Raw genomic sequence first — 21,447 nt, 5'->3', positions numbered from 1 at the left:
GGATTCAAGAACGATCTGACAACATTCATCAAGGGGTACTAATTTCACATTCAACACAAAAACCAATAGAACAGCAGTGCGATTTCAGAAGAACTTCCACTAAAGCCACTAAACTCTCTAGCCAATGTAAACTATGGTCACTATCTCTTCACTCATTACAAACATTCATTTCGACAACTACCATAGCCAAGAACTTCTGATGTCATTTTAGCAAGAAGATTCTCGCTGAGATGGCAAATCACCAAGATCAAAAAGACAAAAGTCTGGATTTCCGAAAGACGTACTCTTGCTTGTGGCTGCAGCCTGGCAGGACACCTGGGGGATGTCACAGAGGGCGCCGATCCAGCCCACGGTGCAACGGCACTCGTAGACTTGGTCCGTCAGCGTGATGCAGGTGGCCCCATTGGAGCACGGGTTGTGGGCACTGTCACACCAGTTGATGTGATACTGTGTGCAAAAATTGCGAGGGGCGTGAATGACAATGGATATTAAGATAAGCCACATGTACAAGCACTCGGTCACTTAATTGCTGGCAACATGCTGGCTGAAACACTCCTTTACAGGATGACTGATATTCAATGTGTACATCATGTTCATAGCAAAATGATCTTTATTTTTGTTTTCTCTTTTGCTTTTATGCGTATGAAGTACAGAATTTTGGAGTGGGATTTAAAGAACTAAAATTGAATTGCATTTTTTTTTTTTGGGGGGGGGGGGCAAGGGGTAAGACATATTTTGGAAGTTTTGTGGGAGTTGTAATCATATCAATTCTGTTTCAAACACATTTGTGGTGATGAATTGATCAATCTTGGCGGGAAAGCGCATCAGCCAGAGTTCGAAGAAAACTTTGAACTTCTGTGAAAACTTTGACCTACCTCACAGTTGATCCCGTGGAATCCGGGCATGCAGTTGCAAGAGTAGGCGTTGTAGAGGTCGATACATGTGGCACCATTCGAGCAGGGGTTTGACTCGCATTCGTTGACTGGAAACTGACAGTTGGATCCGGTGTAGCCTGGCGCACACTGGCAGGTGTAGCCATTTATGCCGTCAATGCATGTGCCTCCGAACAGACATGAACTGCAGCATGAAAGCGGTAAGGAGATCGTCAACATCATTTTGTCAGTTTAAGGGCAAAGAGCAAAACCTTCTAGATAGGCCAAATCAAACAGCAATGTAGCTTGTATGAAAAGGGAACACAGAAATCATTATCCAAGATTTGGTTCCACCAAAATAATCTGATGGGAGGGGGCAAAATAAATACAAAGCTTGTAAAGTGTGGCATACTGTAGTTATTATAATTCCAAGCTTTCATTTTCTGTTTTTTTTTTAATCAGCGTGATTCAGACTGCAAATTTGGTGTGACTGAAGAACAAAAAAAAAGCTACACATCTGGCCTCATCGATGATGACAGAATGTGAGAGTCTCGCGGTCGTACCTAGCAGTGCAATCCTGGTCGTTGACCTCGCAGTTCATGCCGCTGAACCCAAGCGGGCAGGAGCAAGTGTAACTGTCCACATACTCGTGACAGGTGGCGCCATTCTGGCACGGCGCCGACAGGCACTCGTCCCTGTCGTGCTGGCAGCTCTCGCCGGTGAAGCCACGCAGGCAGGAGCAGGCGTAGTCTCCGATGCCATCGATGCAGGAGCCCCCGTTGCTGCACGGAGCTGGAGTGGAGAAAGTGTTGGAGTGATGAATAATAGTACATTACAGTTTCATGTCCTAAACTTAATTCTTTCTGTGCGGGGGACTTTGAACAGTGTGAACAACACTACAGGGTTAGAAAGCAGTAACCAAAGTGACCCATTCTCTTCGAGCAAAGCCTAATGGCTTCTCTCTGCACTAAGTGAATCAACAGGGGGTAGAAGCATACAAACAGAGAAGTCTACTGGCATTGGTTAATATATCAAAACAACTCGCATCAGATTCATTGTGAAAGGAATATCACTGTTCTTTTTAACAAGGACAAATAAATTCACATTCAATTAAGTTTTGTCCAGTGTTTAGACATGGTAAGATATTGCTTGTTTTTTTAGAGACATGATACCACATAAAATGACTTCAGCATGACATTGAAACTCAATCAATGCTTGCACAAACTGATTTACTCCCCATCTTTCTCACAAGATTAAAACTTAATCAATTAGATGCACAGAAAATGACTAAGAAACTACGTCACAAGACTTTCTTTTTCTTTTTATTCATTTATTTTTTTGCCAGCGGAAGGGAGGCTACTGCTAAAACTGGAAGGCAGCTTGCCACAGACCTGATGCACACTCATCCGTGTTGATTTCGCAGTAATCTCCCTCAAACCCTAGCGGACATTCGCAGCGGTAGCTCCCTTCCGTGTTGATGCACTGTCCACCATTCCTGCACGGCGAGTAGATGCACTCATTGCGGTCTTCATCACAGAAGGTTCCTGCAAGTATGTGAGAGGACGGACCAGCATTAATCATGATTCTGATTCTCTGTTTGAATGGAAAAATCTCAAGTTACAGTCAAGATGTACTTATGAAGGTATTTGCTACTATCTCTACACTTTGCACACATACCAGAAATGAAAAACAAGAATGATTTTGTGTTCCTACATTGTCAAGGTGGTATATAATATATGTTCCTCCTGAAGTGTAAGGGTTCATCACAATAGAATTCAGGCCATTTTACATTTACATTCAGCGAACATGCAGGAAAACAGAAGAATATTGGTTCACATAATCAAGTCATCTGAGATATTCACTTGCAAACTCATCATGACATGGGAGCATGAAGGTAAAGTGAGCGAGCCACAGAACTACTGATAGGATTTAAAGTCACAAGTGAGACCAATGTCTTAGAACAGGATATTTCCTTTTGACTCTGCTTCAAGCTATGAGCTGCCAGCTCAAGCGATGAGAATCTTCCAGACAAAAGAAAAAGAAAAGAAAAAAACCACAGAAATAACAAAACTATGAAAGGCATTGGTCATTTGTCAAACCAATCAGAAGAGAGCATTCAAAGCTTACCTTGAAATCCTAATGTGCAGAGGCAGGTGTAATCCAGATCACCGCCAAATCCCACTGCAGAAGGGTTTGCACGACAGGTTGCCCCGTTTCGGCACTGGTGCTCCTCGCACGGCGAAATCTGCTCCTCGCAGATGCGTCCGTCATACCAGCCCGTGCAGATGCATGTGAAGTTGTTCACTCCGTCGATGCAAATGCCGCCATTCATGCAAGGATCGCTGGCGCAGTCGTCAATATTGATCTCGCATCTCAGGCCTGTGTAGCCAGTAGGGCAGGCGCAGCTGAAGAAGTCTATATCGCTGGTGCACTGACCGCCATGCTGACACGGATTGGATGCGCACTCGTCGATGTCCACCTCACACTGGCTGCCCGTGTATCCCACGCTGCAGTCGCAAGTATACTCATTCACCCCGTCACGGCACGTGCCACCATTTTCGCAAGGCGAGCTGGAGCACTCATAGATGTCTGACTTACAGAAGAGGTCGTAATACCCTTCTGGACAGTCGCAGCTGAACCCGTCAATGCCGTCGATGCACAAGCCGCCGTTGAAGCACGGCTCGCTTGCGCATTCATTGATATTGTTGTTACAGTGTTCCCCATCGTAGCCACCTCTGCACTGACAATGATATCCGTTCACTTGGTCCACACACGTCGCCCCATTGGAGCAGGGATTGGAGGCGCACTCATTGGCATTTATCTCACAGTTCTCACCTGCAGGAGTGAAAGCAAGCAAAAAGATTTTCTCTTTGAATGACAGACAGTCTCGACATGACATAATCCCTGAGGCAATATCATTCAGTGCATTTGGTGCATGGTAACATTTAAAGATTGACTTTCTAGACATCACTACAGTGCAAAGAAAAGTCCTCCTAATTATCATTATGGCAGAAGAAAGCTCAGGCAGTTATGCATCAACCACATGAAGGACAATCTGCTCGAAACAAAATAGGAGTCGCGACGTACCTGAGGTTCCTGCGCGGCACTGGCACTCATACTTTCCCACCAGGTCGAGGCAGGTGCCGTTGTACATGCAGGGCTGGGACGCACACTCGTCCACGTCCTGGTCACAGTTGACGCCCCCAAAGCCTGTGTGGCACTCACACCGGTACCCATTCACCTCATCCACGCAATTGCCATACACGCAGGCTGAATTCTCGCAGTCATCGATGTCTCTATCGCAGCTTAAGCCAGTAAAGCCTGCAGCGTAAGAGTGGTAGGAAACAATCGGTCATGCATCCATTTGGGTGTCCTGAGAATCTCATATAATGATATCCTTCACGAGAAAGAACCTTAAAATCATAAAATGTAAGCCATACTTGTCTTCTTATAATAAGTTACTTTTGAATTCACATTTGGCATAGGTACCCTATTCCATGGAAAACAAATGATCAGAACTATCAGTAAAGTGACAGTCAAAACATACAGTTTTTAATGCAGCATTGCATCATGATGTGATCCCCTAAGTAGAGAGTAAAACGCAGATATATAGCTGCTGTTGCTGAGCAGTGATCTATAGGCCTATTAGGCAGTCTCTTAAGGATTCACCCACCATCTTCACAGAGGCACGAGTACTCGTTTATGCCGTCCAGACAGATGGCTCCGTTGTGGCAGGGCGTCGAATCGCATTCATCTGTCTCCATCTCGCAGCGCTTCCCGCTGTATCCCAGGGGGCACTCGCACATGTACTGGCCGATCTGGTCGTGGCAGGTCGCGCCGTTCTGGCATGGGTGGGAGTTGCACTCGTTCACCTCTATCTCACAGCTGTTCCCCGTGTACGCTGCAAATATCGACGACAAAAGTTTGTTAGCCTTCCTAGCTTTCAGTTCTTCTCATACAGCGATTACTACTCAAACATATGCAGACACAACGACCTAAATACACCAAGGAATTTCAAATCAAATTCATGTTCTAAGACATAGTCAAAGGACATACACCAAGCCCAAAGTACATTGCATGTCAATGTTTCAGCATGCATTCATTGTTGACTGCCTGTCAGCATATCTGGCACACCACATGCATTTATGCAATCTAAAATTTGGATGATCCATGGACAAGATTCGATATACCTGTGTGAATTCCAGTCGATGATTCATTACCGACAAAAATTGCATGCATACTGAAATCTTGCTGTAAATTTAACACACATTGATATTTCCAGTGCATTGAAATTGATGGGCCTTTTTTTTGGGGGGGGGGGAATTGTGCTTGGTGGTGAGAGGGAGGAAACTTGTGTCAAACACGTCCTTGTCAGAGAGGCTTTCACTCACCCAGCAAACAGACGCAGACGAAGCTCCCAAATCTGTTGAAGCACGTCCCACCATTGTCACATGGATCGTCTTGGCATTCGTCGATGTCAGTCTCGCAGCGATCCCCAGTGATTCCCGGCGGACACTGACACTCAAAGCCCCCTTCCAAGTTCACACAAGTCCCTCTCATGCAGACACCCTGTGGACCTGCTTGATGCGGGTAATCATAAGTTTGATAAAGTTACACTTTGCCGAAATTGAATGATTACACAGGAAAAAAACATTAGGAAAAGCTCGAAGTTAAAGCCACAGACCGAGTCAAACATATCTTATTTTAGCCCTCTGTCTGCACTCAATGATGTGACAAAGAAACCAAAGAAGAAAAAAAAAAAGAAAGAAAATAGGAGATTTACAATGAATCATTACATTTATTTCTTCCAGTGATACTTACTTTCACACTCATTAATGTCCTCTGAGCAGTTGTGACCCGTGTACCCGGCCGCACAGTCGCATTCGTAGCCTCCGTCTATCCTGATGGTGTGACACTCGGCGGTGGCGTGGCAAGGGTTGCTGGCACAGCCATCGAGTAAGTGGCACAGGAGACCTGAGAGTCAATCAACACCAACGTTATGTAAGAACTTGATTTGGATTACAGCATCAACTCACAACCCTTGATCAATACTTTGTGGGGTCTTGTTTCTGTTATCACTTTCACAATATTTCTTTTTGCTGTAAAATCCATATTGTTCTATGCCATTTATCACTATATCAATGCACCATGCTTGACTCAAGGTTTTAATTTTTATTGTTATTTTGCTACAGCAAAATCAGCGATAAATCAAATATTGGCTAGGCCCTTGAACTCTGTATTATGCCAAAGTCCAATCTAATCAACCTGTGCATCTTCATCTGTCCACGAGCTTGATTTAAATTACTTCATACAAAGTTCTTTAATGACTGCCTAAGAGTGCTCGGTTAATTCAGAATTGAACTCTGGCAATTATCAGCCACTTTTCATCAGTTTCCGGGGGCCTGTAATCTCACACTATGTACACTGCTCTATCAAATCGCATTCATTAACTGTCTAATGACGAGATTATTTTGAGGAGATGCTCGGACTGACCTGTCACCCCCGGAGGACACTGGCAGGTGAACCGCGAAATCCCGTCCACGCAGGTCGCCCCGCTGAAGCACGGGTTCGGGTCGCAGTCGTCCTCGTTGACGTCGCAGTAGCGGCCCGTCCAGCCCTGCACGCACAGGCAGGTGAAGTTCCCCGGCAGGTTCTGACAGGTTGCTCCGTTGGCACAGGGGTTGAGTGGGGTGTTGCACTCGTCCACGTCCTCCTCACAGTACATTCCTAGAGGTGATTGGAGGGGACGCGAGGAAGCCAAACTCATGTTAGTTTCTACAACACCAACATACTTCCAATGACACTGTCTATGACACACTCCCTTGAATAGAAAATTTGGCCAACTTCCATGCATTTCGAATGTGAAAAATTGATATGAAATCCCATAGAAACTACTTAAGTTCAATGACACAATTACCATGCCTACATAGTCATGGCTGTGTTTGAATAGCTCCATTCTTTTAAGTTTCATAAGCTCTTCTATCAGTGATGTATTAGTGATGGGGAGCCTAAAATATAGTCATCAAAACTATGCGGACAGATGTCATCCAGTATCTGGTTTCGCTTCATGAAAAGAAAAACAAGTCTTGATTTTTTCTTTCTCTTGCACGTGATTTCTCTGAAGTACATTCTAGTGGCTTTTTAGGGACAATCTGCAGCGAAACCATCTTAAGAGAAATGAGGTTACTCAGAATGGAATTTATTTATATGCCATGAGGATAGCTTGAATCTTATGAGGCAAGTGGCATCTTAACAAGGGCTCCTTCTGTATTATATTCATAATCTAAATCAAGATTTACCAACATATGTTCTTCTCTTCACTTCACAGGAACATTCAAAGGTACGAAGCTTACCCGTGTATTCGTCGGGGCAGTCGCAGGTGTATTCATTGACGCCATCTATACAGACTCCGCCATGAAGACATCCATGTTGTGTACAGTCATTGAGGTTGTTTTCACAGGCAGAGCCACTGAACCCTACACATAATCAGATGGGTGGGGATACAGTCAGTGGTACTGAAGGCTAGGTGAAGACACTGTTTTCACGTGGTATATATGTACATGTACATGAATCATTCACTGCAAGCTCTTTCTTGCTCAATATCAATGGCAGTCATCAGAAATTATCTAAGCATCATATTCCAGATTTGAGATATACCTTGGTATCAGCGTAACTTCACACATTACATCAACTGGAGTTGCAATTATGCAGTTGACCCTGCCTTCACATTCAATTCTGGCAACTACTTTTTTTTTTCATTAATCATATAACTCCACTCATGCAGCAAAACAGGAGATTTTAAAAAATAAATATATAACAAACAGTAGGATGATCACTTAGGTTGCAAGTGGATGGAGGGATGGGTAAGATGAACAGGCATGTTTTAATTCTGCGCATTCAAAACACTAAATAGTGTAATATATAAGGAGTAAAATTTGCTTTAATTTTAGCACAAGTTTCTGTTCGTGCAAAATGCACAAAAATTTCCCCTTTTACTGCAGTATTCTGACACAATTGTACAGATGCATGAGAAAGAAGCCACAAGAGACCCCAAATCTGGGTGGGTCATTCCCAAACTGAGCTTACCTTCAGGGCAGTCACACCTTCTCGTGTACGGTCCTGTAGAAATGCACTCTCCCCCATTCAGACAGGGGTCATGCACGCAGGGCAGAAACGGTGAGCGACACTGTGGCCCTTGGAAGGCCTGTGTGCATAGGCACCGAAAGCCCCCGTACTGGTTCACACAGGTGCCACCATTGGAGCAGACTGCCTCGCCTGGCCGGGTGCACTCATCTATGTCCTCAGTACAAGTTGCACCCTCGAAACCTACCACAACAAGAGAGGCCGGAACTTAGGAATGAGCACTTTAAAAAGGGGTCAAAATATTTAGAGTATGCATACAAACTCATAGCCATTCCTTATTTCTGCGAATTTGCTCTTAATATCCCTTTGTGATATGATGCACATACAGAACATGATTTATTCAAATGAAGCTTTACAGGATGTATTTGTAATGTTGTAAGCAATAAATGGTACATTTACACAGCTCCTACTCATTTACACCACTATCCCACAATGATTATCACATCAATCATTACTCAAAACTTGAATTCTCCTGGGCATATGGTCTAGCTCAATTCGAATGTATGTTATGATCCTGTGCAAGTGTCAAAAATGCATGCTCTATAGGGAAATTCAAACAAACAAACAAACAAACAAACAAACAAACAAAAAACAGGTGAAGGAAAAAAGGTGCCCAAATAACGGCACCAAATTTCAGGTAGTTCTGAGTGTGGCCAACTGATTTCATGGCTGTCTGGTTAAAACTCACCTTCAGCACAATTGCAGGTGTAGCCAGTGCTGGAGGATATGCACACAGCTCCATTTTGACAGGGATTGCTGTAACAGTAGTTGTCCTCGGTACAGTTAACACCTGCATCACATACAAAGAAAAGAGACAAATAAAATGTACATGCATGTACTGTACATTCATAGCCCACTAGATGATTTTGACAAAGCACAACTCCTGTCTCCCACAATAAGAACGATAGATGCTATGATATCCATTAACTGGCACCAGAATCAGTTGACATTTCTCGGCATCCGGTTTCAATTGAGTTTGTTCAAGGGGCTTTTCGATTGTGTGGACGTTGACGGCGTTCTCCTACTAGAGCGGTTCCAAATGGTTGCAGTCCTCTCGTTACGTCCGTGGTGTTATCATCCATTTCAATTTTCAGTGCACGCCGTACACGATGTACTTTTCTGATGTCATGGCCCGTTCCCTCCTGCGGGCTAGCTATTGGCGCACCAAGCGACGATATCCTTCCCATCCTGAATCTAGGAGGACGTGAAATCTTAAAGGGAAGATAAACCCCAAGAACAATGTGGATTGAGTGAAAGCGGCAACATTAGTAGAACACATCAGTGAAAGTTTGAAGAAAATCGGACAATCGATGCAAAAGTTATGAATTTTTAAAGTTTTGATGTTGGAACCGCTGGATGAGGAGACTACTAGAGGTTATGTCGTATAAGTGGACTACAATATCAAGAAAATATAAAGAAAATACTACAAAAATCCATTTTTCATGAAAATTACAAAAATCCATTTTTCATGAAAATTACAAATTCCATCAACTTGATATTGACATATGTTAAGGGTAGCAATTATTCCCCCTGCTTTCTGAAAGCGGTTGGTCCACTGCTCTTTCATAATTCTAGAAAAGTGAATTTTTGTTGAATATCCTTTATAATTTCTTTGTATTGTTGTCCACTCATACGTCATATCCTCTAGTAGTCTCCTCATCCAGCGGTTCCAACACCAAAGCTTTAAAAATTCATAACTTTTGCATCGGTTGTCCGATTTTTCTCAAACTTTCACTGATGTGTTCTACTAATGTTGCTGCTTTCACTCAATCCACATTGCTCTTTGGGTTTACCTTCCCTTTAAGAAGACGTGTTCTCGATTTTGGCATTGGACATGCTAGAGAACCTGGAGCATGCGCAATTCCTCTAAATAATGTACAGTTTAATTACCTCACCATCCACGTCCAGGACTTGAAATTGAAAAGTCCCTACTATTTCTTTCAAAACCTAGCTATGATGATGCCAAATGTCTTCAAATCTTACCAGTCTTGGATGGAGTGCACTGGCACTCGTAGTCCTCCAGCGATGTGGTCAGACGACATGTTCCGCCGTGCTGGCAGGGCTGCTCGCGGGTGCATATGCTCGGCTGCACCCCCTCACAGAGGCTGTTTTGGAAGCCCAGTGGGCAGGCGCATGAGAAACCCGGCGCTGAGCCGTCCGCCTCCCATTCCACTTGGCACGTGCCGCCATTCAAGCAGCCATTGGGGTCACAGGGGTTGTCGTACTGGCACCGGTCACCAATGCGAGATTCGTCACACCTGGAAAGAGTTGGCAAAATAATGAACAGGTTTAGCTATATTGCAAAGGATATTTTGTAAAATCTAGATGGTTCACATCACTCAGAATTGATTTGATTGATAAATGAATTACCATTCAGAACAAATATTGGTACTTTTAATTGTTGATGTAATGTACACTTTCAATTACTGAAACAATGAATGTTACGATTTACATAATGGAGTCAAACCATCAGGACATGTACTGCAGAATTTTGCATCCTTCCAGTAGGGATCAAAATGTATTATAAGTGAGCAATAAGAAAACCATGTCTATGTATCCAGATTTAAATTGCTTGATATATTGTTGTTTAAAGTTCCCCTAATTCCATACACTTTCTTAGCATTTACTTTGTATTATTTTTTACAGTGTCTACATGATCATAGATATACAGGAATTACATAATCCCATATTTTTAGAACAAAATATTGAAAGCCATTATATTTGCTTAAACTTTTATTTTCATCTTTACTGAGGTTTTGTATGACTGTGAGTAAACATTAGAATTTGTACTATTGTTTCCATGGCAGCAGTATTTTGATCACAGGCATTCAGAGAGTGCAAATCACTGAATGGAAAGATTCTGAATTTCAATTTCCCTTGATCAATAGAATTCATCACAGTAAATAAAGACACGACCTGCATACAAGTTGTAGCCAGGAAAGAGAGAATAAAGATGACAGCAAGATGGATGGATGGATAGAGGGATGGACAGATGGACGGACAGACAGACAGACGGACAAACAGACAGACAATCACAGCTGGAGTATTATGCTCTCTGAACGATGAGAATATGATCGGCATCTCCAGCATCTACGCACTGGCAGACAATGCAGGACAATAGAGCTAAAAACTCATGGAAACAAAACAGCTTTGTTCTCTCACAATGTCCCCCCCCCCCCCCCCCAAAAAAAAAAAAAAAAAAAAAAAAAATCATTATCTGTATGTCAACATGCAAATTCAACTCAATTAATTCACCGCCTCAAATTGAAAGGTGTTTTCTAAACTCCAATGTCTTCTCTATATGCACCATCACTATCATCTATCACTTATTATGAGTGATCTTATCCATCAACTCCTTTTGAAGCATTCATGGCAAAAATCAATTCCATCTAGTGCAGCAGCAAACAACAGATTTTCTCTAACCTTCAACTGAGAGGAGATGAAATATGTCATTTTGAATGATTTCTGTGTTGCTTTCCCCTCCAGTTATTGGAACTTACACGAAAATTGGAAGGCAATACTCTTGAGATATTTGTTTGTTTTTATTTCCATAAACCTTTTTAAGGTAAAAATGACCCATGAAACCCACCCGAAAATCATCAAATTCCACCCACAAATATGTAATCCATCCATACAGTAGTGCAGGTTAATAGATCAACTTCGTGATGCTCTGAAACAACTTGCCCACTGATAAGATATTGAGACTCAAATTGGATGAATGTCGTCACTGTGGGATTCTCGGCACATTTATCTGTATACCAGCCTCCCCTAACAGTTCTAACTAAGTCAGTCATGAATTTGTCCTTCCCCTATTCATAAGAACATTTTCAGTGCCATGTCTTTTGTGGATACCAGCTTAATCAGACTTTGGGAGCATTAAATCACACTTCACTGATAAAACAGGACTTGGGAGGCGAAATGTATGTTCAGTATCGGACATTTTATCTACAAGTGAGCTTTACTTCCATATCCATTCACCACTTTGATTCTGACTTAGAATCAGAATGGCAAATGGTAAATGGATAGGTACATATATGTAAAGCAAGATGACGTAGATACGTTTATGTCTTACAGCACCAATCTGATCACAAAAAAAAAAAAAAAAAAAAAAAAACTGTTCCACATCTGGCAAAGATGCACACCAAGTCTTTATGGGAAGGAAGTAAAGGGGTGCTATAATCGTTTTCCTCCTTCACACAGCCAGTACCATAAACGCATACATAAGACTATTGTGATGGAGAGAACTGAGCAAATAGTAGCATGGGGGCTCCTTCCAAAAGACAACACGAAGAAGCAAGCATATCACCCCTCTGATGCTCTGTGCAAATAGTGCACAGCTACACGCTTCGTACAGGGACGCCCAGTTCTTGTTTGCCTAGTGCCCACTGACGGGTGCGTATTCCAACCCCCTCATGAGAGGTCCGGTGGCCTGGACTGGTTTCCATCTACCTGCTCAGCATCATGCCCAGGCCAGCTGGCAAAACTTCATGGACAAAATCAAGCACTGAAGCCAGGAAGTTGCAGAAGATTTGGAAAGCTAGAATGCTGTGCGAGTTTTTGACTCGTCTTGCTGTTCACATATAGGCCTGTAGTATAGATACGCGCAGTTCATTTATGAAGATTGTGTGATAAGATTAGAGGTGCATTAAAGTCCTTGAGGAGTTTTAAGAAACAAGCCAACACAGTATGCATATTACTGGTATACCATTTCCCTTTGTTGTCCACGAAAGAAATTGCTTTTAAAACAGAAATGTTAACAACTGAACAAGCAATAGTCCTACGTCAATTTTCTACATATGAATGGATCTCAACCATAATGGGCAGTGAGGTTTAAATCAGAAAATTACCGGGAACTTTAAGGTCGTCCATCAAACTGAGGACATTGCTTCCTTCCCCCATAACTAAAAATTGTATTTCACATTATTCTTGTAAATCTACATCCTATGAAAATACAAGTAATGGGGAAAAAAGAGTCTTTGGTAAACATTCTACAATGTTGTTTTTAATCTTTAAATATCAACAAAATGAAAATGATGCAGGCACAACCTTGAGCAAGACTGCATCTTGTATTTCTCCAAGACAATGCTCCATGTGTTCTGCTTTCATCACACAACATGCATTATGTATTGTATAAGTTCTCCCGTGCCTATCTACCCTTGGTTTCTGTATGACTATAGCTTCTAACCAGACTGTAAGGAACCTGGGCCCCATGTGCATACAACAATTTCCACCTAACAATGCCTTGAACTAGTGTTTGAAATTCCCCATCCCAGCTCAAATATAACGGCTTCCATCACACAAAAAGAAACCCAAACCCAGGCCATAGGGGAAGAGACACACCGTGTGGGTACACACGCACACAAAGTCCTAAGTTTGGGTTTAAACAGCCCGACCTCCGACCCCCAGACCACTTCCCAAATTGTTGGCAGCTGAGAGCAGGTGCCACTGTGCTCCTAAACTCTACCTTCACATTCCAATACCCTTGCCTGCAAAGAGATGGGGGGGGGGGGGGGGGAAACACAAACTAATGCGGGCATGATGTCTTTCTCACACACACACACACACACACACACCCACACAAACCTTGATAAGTAGGAGGGAGCAGAGTCAGAAATAAGGACATTCACAAGAGGGAGAGGGAGAGAGGGAGAGAGACACACACATGTACACATGCACTAATATGAAGACATGTACACAAAGGAGAGAAAGAAAGGGAGAGAGGAAGACATAAAATCAGTGAGCTGAACAAAGCTAACGAATGAATAATGCATGATGCAAACTCTACTGGCCAATGGCAATGTGGCTCTTGGTCGTGCGCCTGACAGGTGCGCATAAGCAATGAGGTTGCATGAGCTTGTTTATAGAGGGCTACCCCACAGAGGCAGAAAGGTGCCTGAGCTAGTGTGGGTTCCAGACTCCCCGTGCTGTTCTGATCTCATCACTCGATTTTCCACCGCAAGTAGCCTCTCTCAAAACCTTTCCCCTTGATCTCAATCAACCCAAAGAAACAAGAGGGATGCCAGGCAACTGAAAATTGAGGCTGTATTCACTTCATCTCTGTAAGTCTGTGACTACATCAATCAATGAGTTGATGCTAGAGCACAACAGGGTCTGAAACATAGGCCAGAGGCCGGCAAGTGGAGGAACGTCTTTTCGCCCAATCCAGGAAAAATAGTTCCGGGAGGCATATTTCTGGTTCAGGTACTCTCTCTTCCTGACCTCTCTCATTTTTGTGGAAACTGTCCCCATGAAGAAAAAAAAAAAAAAAAGAGAGAAAGAAATAAAAAGTAAGTCTAGCTTCAGAAGGGAATGCAAATATCTGGGCACCTGTGCTGTTCAAGAGGAGACAGACTGTTACTGGTATCTCGTGTAGAAATTGTGTGGTGTGCAAAATAAGCAGTGATGATGCTAACACATGGTCTTCTCTGCACGTCGTCCCCCTCTCTTGCTCTTTTTACATTCAGCTGACGAGTAAACAGAGAGGTCTGCTCTATGTCCCACTGGCACATGACCAAGGACACGAGACTGAAGGAAAACAGCTCAATGATGAACATAAACCAGGGTGGCTGGGATGATCAACAGGGGAATCATGCCTTCAGAAACCCACACATCAGGCATACGGTCAAGTTCGCCTCTAGTGTAGCATAACAGTGCCATACCTTTTAGAAAGCCCTCTAGGGTTCCACTACAGCTGTATGTTAACCTAATAATAATCATAATAATAATATCAATTTATAAAGCGCAAATCTTATGTACACAGGCCTTCAACAAAGTGCAGCATATAGGCCTAGTTGCCTAGAGTTCTGTATAAAATAGGCCTATGCCATATTCTGCAGGTTTTTAATGTTCATGTATTTCACATGCCGAGTGCTATTCATGAATTCATGAACACGTGATAATATGCACTCTGATCTCGACATGAATATGACGTGTGCACATAGGCCTACATGTACTACTACGTAGAACACAGTAGGCCTACATGAACAAGGTGTAATGATTATGCTGTATTCCAAGATCGCAATTTAACCACTCACGATATTTGTTGGAAAGTCATGTGTTGCACAAATTTAGACTCACTACATACATGAAATAACTTAAGATACGGACAGTCACAGATGAGTCAAGTTACAATTGACTTTTACTGACTTCCATTTCATGTGTATGATTTCAAACTTGATCAAGAGATGCCACAGAAGTTGGTCATGAAAAAACAAAAAAAAATAGACTATTCCAAGAGGCAGAGAGCACTGGCAGAGGAGGTACCAGTATCTCGGGGGTCAATTTCTGGCTCGCCATATTCCACAATACTACTCTGCAAAAGGTCATGGCCAGGCTGCAATACAACTTAGGCTGAGCCCCTAGACTCACAGGACAAAAGTCTTCTACAAATACATTAACAAGGACAAATTCATGTTAATATATGAGTGGGTTGAGTGAATGCAGCAATTCTACTAGAAGTCATCCATGAAAGTTTGAGGAAAACCATACAATCAGTTCAAAAGTTACAACTTTGTGAAGTTTCAGTACCGCCATCACTGGATGAAAAGACTATTAAGGGCTTTTTACACTTGAAAATTTTTGCTTAGCCCCGAACCAACGGTGGGGCTAAGGGGGGGGGGGGGGCCTTAGCCCCACCGTTGGTACAGGACTATCCTTAGCCCACTTTCTGTTTACACTCGTTTTTGCCAAAGTGGGCTAGCCCCACCGATAGTACGGTACTATCTGGCCCTGCAAAATAGCAGGGGTTAGCACCGCAATTGCGGTGCCAAGCAAGTGAGTGTAAACAGAACAAAAAAATAATCCTGGGCTAAGCGACGGAGACGAAGTCCGACCCTCACTGACCAATCAGAAACGAGGTAATCAAGTGCTGCCGGTGCGTGCGTGTACATGTACAGTACACAGCGTAATTATGAATATTCATGTGGTTTGGAAAGTCCGGGGCTAAGAAATACGAGTGTAAAAAGGTCAGTTTTCTCCTTAGCCCCGGACAAGAGATAGTAAGGGACTAATTGGCGAGTGTAAAAAGCTGAAAAAATTGGTACGGGACAAACGATAGTTCTGGGTCAGAGAAAGTCCGGGGTTAAGAAACACAAGTGTAAAAAGCCCTTTACAGTCTATGATTCCACATACCTAGAACAATATTACAAAAACAGTATGAAGAAAATTCAACATACATTTGTATTTAGTTTTTCTTGCAAAGAGCACTTAACTTGCATCTTTTAGAAGAAGGGGAATAATATTACCATTAACATACATCTGTAATAAGTCATCAAATGTGTACTTTTTTTTTTATATTGTACTATGCATGTGACATCACAAACTGTAGTAGTCTGTGCATCCAGCGATGGCAGCACAGAAATTTTAAAGATTAATAAATTTTTGCACAGTGGAACCTCGTTCTAAAGAGGTTGATATGATAAAACCCTCTTAATACATTTGTTGATGTAGGTCCCAACTCTTGTGTTTCTTTATATTTGCAATCTGATATAGAGAGAAAGCTGATACAACAAGGTAATACTCATGGTTTTTTTTACTATTTTTAGGCCCTTGTAAACAAGGAGGTTCCCTTGTACTAACATTACTGGGTATTGTGTTTAGGGTGTTTCTTCTCATAGAGTCATAGCCTATTTAAACATGACTATGGCCACCAAATGAGGTTGACCGGTAGGTCCATGAGAGCGAGTGCAGTGGAGTTGGTGGGGGTTGCTAAAGCATAAAGGTTCACAGAAGGGGCTGAAGGCGACCAAGTGGAAAGCAGTCTACAGGTATATCCTTATTCTGGCATCACAGTCAACTACTGTAAACTTTGATATTTTTCACAGTTCCTTTGATTTTGGTTAGGAAACAGACATGGATATCTTTCACTTTTCCAAAATTACTCTCCAAAGTATACATTGCAAACCCAATGAATTCAAAGATTAGGACAAAGACATCATCCATTTTATCAATATACTCTTCTTTCTTCCTTTTTTTTTTTGAGGGCACTAAATACCCAATTACACTGTGGACCTTCACATATTCCGTCATGATTAGAAAAAAAGCTGCTGTTAATTGTCCGTGAATTAATGCTTTCACTTTTGAGAGACTTCTCCACAGAGGCAAGATATGAAATAACATGCAGAATAGGGTGATTAGTAAAACTTCTCTAACACCTAGACTAAAATGAACAAAACAATAAGATTCAAAGGAGACCTTTGATGGGCGACTGTTCCGTTCCAGATACCAGTAATGTAACTGATGTGACCTGTTGCTGAAGGTGATGAGAGTAAGTGAACATAATTAATTGAGCATATTCCCCCACTCAGCAAAACAGTCCCAGTTGCCTGCAAAAGACATTTTGCACTTTTAATAGCATAATTGGTAAACAAGGCTATTCCACTGCCAAAAAAGTGCAAACGCACTGTTATGACCTTCTCGACACTGTTCACACACACAGGAGTACCCCCCAGGTCTGTGAGATAATTGCCCATCGAGTGAGCTAAAAAACTTGCCAAATTTCTGAACCCTCTGACTCATCTTCATAAGTAAAGTACAGTTTAATATTCCTCATTTTCCCAACCATTGTTCTATAGTGTGACCTTGCACGAGGCGACAAGCCACATGTAAGTTTTTGAAGACCCTTGGAAAAAAGACAAACAAACTTTCCAAAAAAGCTCATCCTTTTTCCAAGAAATGTACTGTTGTGGGTTCATCAGAGCATCTTACAGTATGTATTCTCTCTTGTATATTTGCAAATGATTCAAACTTTTCTCAGTTCAGATAAAGGGAGAACATTTACAAACATTTGGCTTCCTAAGGGTACTTTTCGTGCACAGATTCAAAACAACAGTGCTCCTACACAAATTTCATGATTTTTCAACAACTGATTCAACAATTTCTCCAATGTCACAAGCAGTTAAAACCTCAGCCATATGAATTTTAGCAATTCTAAACCGACAGTTCTAAAATGTCAAAATCCGTAAAATCAGTGACTTCATACACTGGTGCACAAACAAGTCTGCATAGTTACCTGTGTATTCAATGCTTGCAGTATTTCTCGTTTTAGCATAACAACTTTGCATCAAGCTCTGCTTTCTAATATACCCTAACTTAAAAAGATGATTGACAATGAAGAGCATGTACACACACACATGGAATAAATATATGGCAGTGATAACACTTTCAGCACAGGACTGTGGAAGTATTTTTTTCCTTTCTTTCTTCATATAAGAGGGGAAATGGGTGGCAGCATCGCAATTTGACCTGTCGGTGCAACTCCATAGTCATGAACAAAACTTTTTTTTTTGCTCATGCAGCCGCCCATAGAAACTGTCTATTCTACCCCCATGAAGTTTCTATAAGCTGTCCTGTTTTCTTTTCCAGTTGGCAAACTTCTTGATTTCCTGCGGGCACACTTGGGCCATGAAAGGTGTGATGGTAACTCAATAGCCCTGCTGGGTGAGTGGGGTGAAGGGAGCGCGGGTGGCGTTCAGACACAGGGGGATGATGATGCTCCACAGCAGGCGGAGAGAGAAACATATGAATATATACAGAGCAAAGAGAGGAAGATGTTTGAGAGCAGTAAAGGAAGGAACTGTGATGAGAAGGAACATCAAGTAATGAGGAATACAAAGATATGTAATATGATCAGAGTAGATGAATAATGATATATAAACAGCAGGATATAAACGAGTAATATCTGTGATCATAAAAGGTAAATTCACAAGAGAAAATTACATCTATCAGCAAAGACAACCATCATTCCACAGAGATCACAAAGAGTATCATAAACTTCAGTCTTTCTGGTAAAGCATAATCCTGAGATAAAGAATGGAAAATGACACCGTCATAGGAAATAAAATCAGTTACTTCAAATATTCTTTATCTCCTACTGTTAAGGGAACTAGAAATATGTGAGTACTGACCTACATGATGTAGGTAGAATGTGCAAGTGTAAAAAATAACAACAAAAATCACATCATCAGGTAGTTTTTCTATTAATATCACCTTTCAGAGAACTGCAGAAAGAAAATACCAGAATAAAGAGCAAAGGTTCACAAATCTACAGGCTTCCGAGCATCTCGACGGAATGGAAAATCATGGTTATCCGGTGGCTGTGTGAACACAGTGGCCCCAACAGGTTGCTCAGTTTGTATTCAAAAGGGAGGGTGTTTGCTCAAACCTGCTGAGGTCGTGCGGCAAGTGTGACCCCTCTGAGGTCAACTTACCCCCCTGAGAAACGGATCCCCAGCTATCAGGATTCAATTAGCACCAAGTTTAATCAGGCAATATATGATGCCATTTGTACAAGGGGGGGGGGGGGCAGAGAACTGAGATAACACCAGGTATGACCAGTGGCCATTCTCTGCTCAAGAAATATAATTGTAGGGTAAGAAACAGGTTTTCACCTCTTGACCATTTGTACTGAGTAGAATTTTCACCCTCAAACAGACTTGTCCCAAACTCAATGACCTTACCTCTATCTTAGCAAGAACGTTTCATAATAGATTTATAATGAAATATGTTGTCAAAAATCACATTACTTATTAGATTTAGAGCACTACACAGTCTTACAAGTACTATATGTATGAAACAATTTGAAGTGAGTCAAAGATCTCTGTTACGTCCTTATATCATCTAAACCTGATGGTTGTTGACTTATTAGACAGTTACAAATGTCCACTTTCAGGTGCATGAGTGTATAAACTGAGGTGTGCTAACATTTGTAGGGGCTATACTACCATTAACTCCTTGAAATGTATAACTTCAAGATGATGCCATACTATTCACCTTTCATTCCAAGCGATTAAAAAAAGGGTAAGCAAACAATAAATGGAACTGTTATAGTAATCATCATATTTATCGCAGTCAACACAGCATCAAAGAACTGCACCAAGATGTGCTTATATAGCAAGGACTAAAATGGTGATTCTGAAAGGGGGGGGGGGGTAAGTCAAATTAATACTGCATTGGCCTCTTTTTTCCACTTCTTTAAGAAGGAAAAACATCCTGCTTGTTTACTGGCATACAGCCATGTGGGATACACACTACACTCTCGGTGCCCACATGGTCCATGACGAGATCTGGAAGGGATGGACAGCGGCTTTAACCCAATATCACCTGTTCCCCTCTCCCTGCCACTTGCACGGCATAAGGACGCATCTGGAGATGAGTCCTCAAGACTTAATGATTAACACACTCACGCATACAGCATGAGGGGAAGGATTTTTTTTATATAGCATATAACGGCAGAAATGATAAAACAAATTATAAGGGGGGGGGGAGGCAAGGGCAATGATGCTCTCTGAAAGATGTATGGAATAGGAGTTGGCACAGGGTTCAAGAGGTGATGGCTACAGCTGGTTTAATGCTGAGTGTATCTGTGATGAGATGTTGCCAGGAGTGTGATCAGACACACTCGCCACGTTTTTCTCCCTGGAACACAAACTGGCAAGTCTGCAGACATCATTATCTTCCAGAGGGTAAAAGGTCTTTCGAGGAAGGAGGAGGAGGATTGGGGGGTGGGGGGGGGGGGGGGGGGCAGAAGAGGAACAGATGCACAAACAAACACACCATCATCCAAAAGCCTAATGAAAAGCCCTAACACCAGACCAAAATGCTGGTCTAGGCTAAGAGCTAGGGGAAAAAAAGTGATTATGATATCAAATCTTGATTCCCTTATGACTCTTTGGCATTCATTGGTATGTTCTTTCATAGAGTTTGACATACAGCAGGATTCCATCTTCTATATTTGTACAAAATCTGATGTTTTCTAACCTATCATACTATGCCAAAAAACAGAGAAGATTCGCAAGAGATTACCAAGAGGTATACAACTGCCAAAAAGAAAAGAAAGAAAAGAAAGAAAAGAAAAGAAAGAAAGAGGAATATGTCAAAAAGACAGCATGAAAGCATGACTGCCCTAGAGTCACATTTTTGTCTCTTACGAGTTCCATGCAAAGCACTTCTTATATCTGAATTTCCTTTGTTCACATTCTCCTTGTCAGACTCGCAAGAAGACATTTTAAAGCTTTCAGTACTACATGGAAGTATGCAAGTCTCCCAGTTTTCCCTCCTTTTCCATTCACCAGGTCATGTGACCTGGCAGACACAAGAGCCAAAGCAGTGAGGTGCAGTTGTTGATTGTGCATGTGTGTATTATGTGTGTTGCGCATGATGTGAGGGAAGAAAAAAAATGTGAGTAATATGGTAAACAACTTACAATGAACTTCAACAATCAATACTCCTCCTTGAGTCTTCCAATAAAGCAGCGAATCTACCTGGCTTTCACAAAAGGAACTCAAGTCTGTGCATGGACCGCCTACACATGTCTGATTTTTCACATATCTCTTCGGCATGAACAGGTACGTTCCAAGTTCAGTTCTAACGAACTTTGGACACTAAAGAGGATATATTTTGGGAGTATTGAATGAGAGCAATGTCATAAAAACCA

The 21,447-nt window shown here is 42.0% G+C and overlaps 1 protein-coding gene across 1 annotated transcript in view; it reads right to left on the bottom strand.

Annotated features, from left to right (window-relative positions):
• The window catches only part of LOC140240440 (uncharacterized), a 66,989-nt gene that overhangs the window by 11,334 nt on the left and 34,208 nt on the right, over positions 1-21,447 (bottom strand). The window contains exons 3-16 of the mRNA XM_072320209.1: positions 9,999-10,273; positions 8,704-8,805; positions 7,959-8,198; positions 7,226-7,348; positions 6,366-6,599; positions 5,694-5,846; positions 5,264-5,452; positions 4,546-4,773; positions 3,960-4,082; positions 3,000-3,707; positions 2,264-2,416; positions 1,436-1,664; positions 876-1,077; positions 285-447 (exon numbers count right to left, since the gene is read on the bottom strand). Coding sequence (XP_072176310.1) covers positions 285-447; positions 876-1,077; positions 1,436-1,664; positions 2,264-2,416; positions 3,000-3,707; positions 3,960-4,082; positions 4,546-4,773; positions 5,264-5,452; positions 5,694-5,846; positions 6,366-6,599; positions 7,226-7,348; positions 7,959-8,198; positions 8,704-8,805; positions 9,999-10,273 — 3,122 coding nt within the window. The remainder of the gene's footprint in view (positions 1-284; positions 448-875; positions 1,078-1,435; positions 1,665-2,263; positions 2,417-2,999; positions 3,708-3,959; positions 4,083-4,545; positions 4,774-5,263; positions 5,453-5,693; positions 5,847-6,365; positions 6,600-7,225; positions 7,349-7,958; positions 8,199-8,703; positions 8,806-9,998; positions 10,274-21,447) is intronic.

This window comes from Diadema setosum, chromosome 17 (genome assembly GCF_964275005.1).
Source record: "Diadema setosum chromosome 17, eeDiaSeto1, whole genome shotgun sequence".
In the NCBI taxonomy this organism is placed as follows: domain Eukaryota; kingdom Metazoa; phylum Echinodermata; class Echinoidea; order Diadematoida; family Diadematidae; genus Diadema; species Diadema setosum.
The sequence above is the reverse complement of the archived record's forward strand: the minus strand, read 5'-3'. Positions and strand labels throughout refer to the sequence as shown.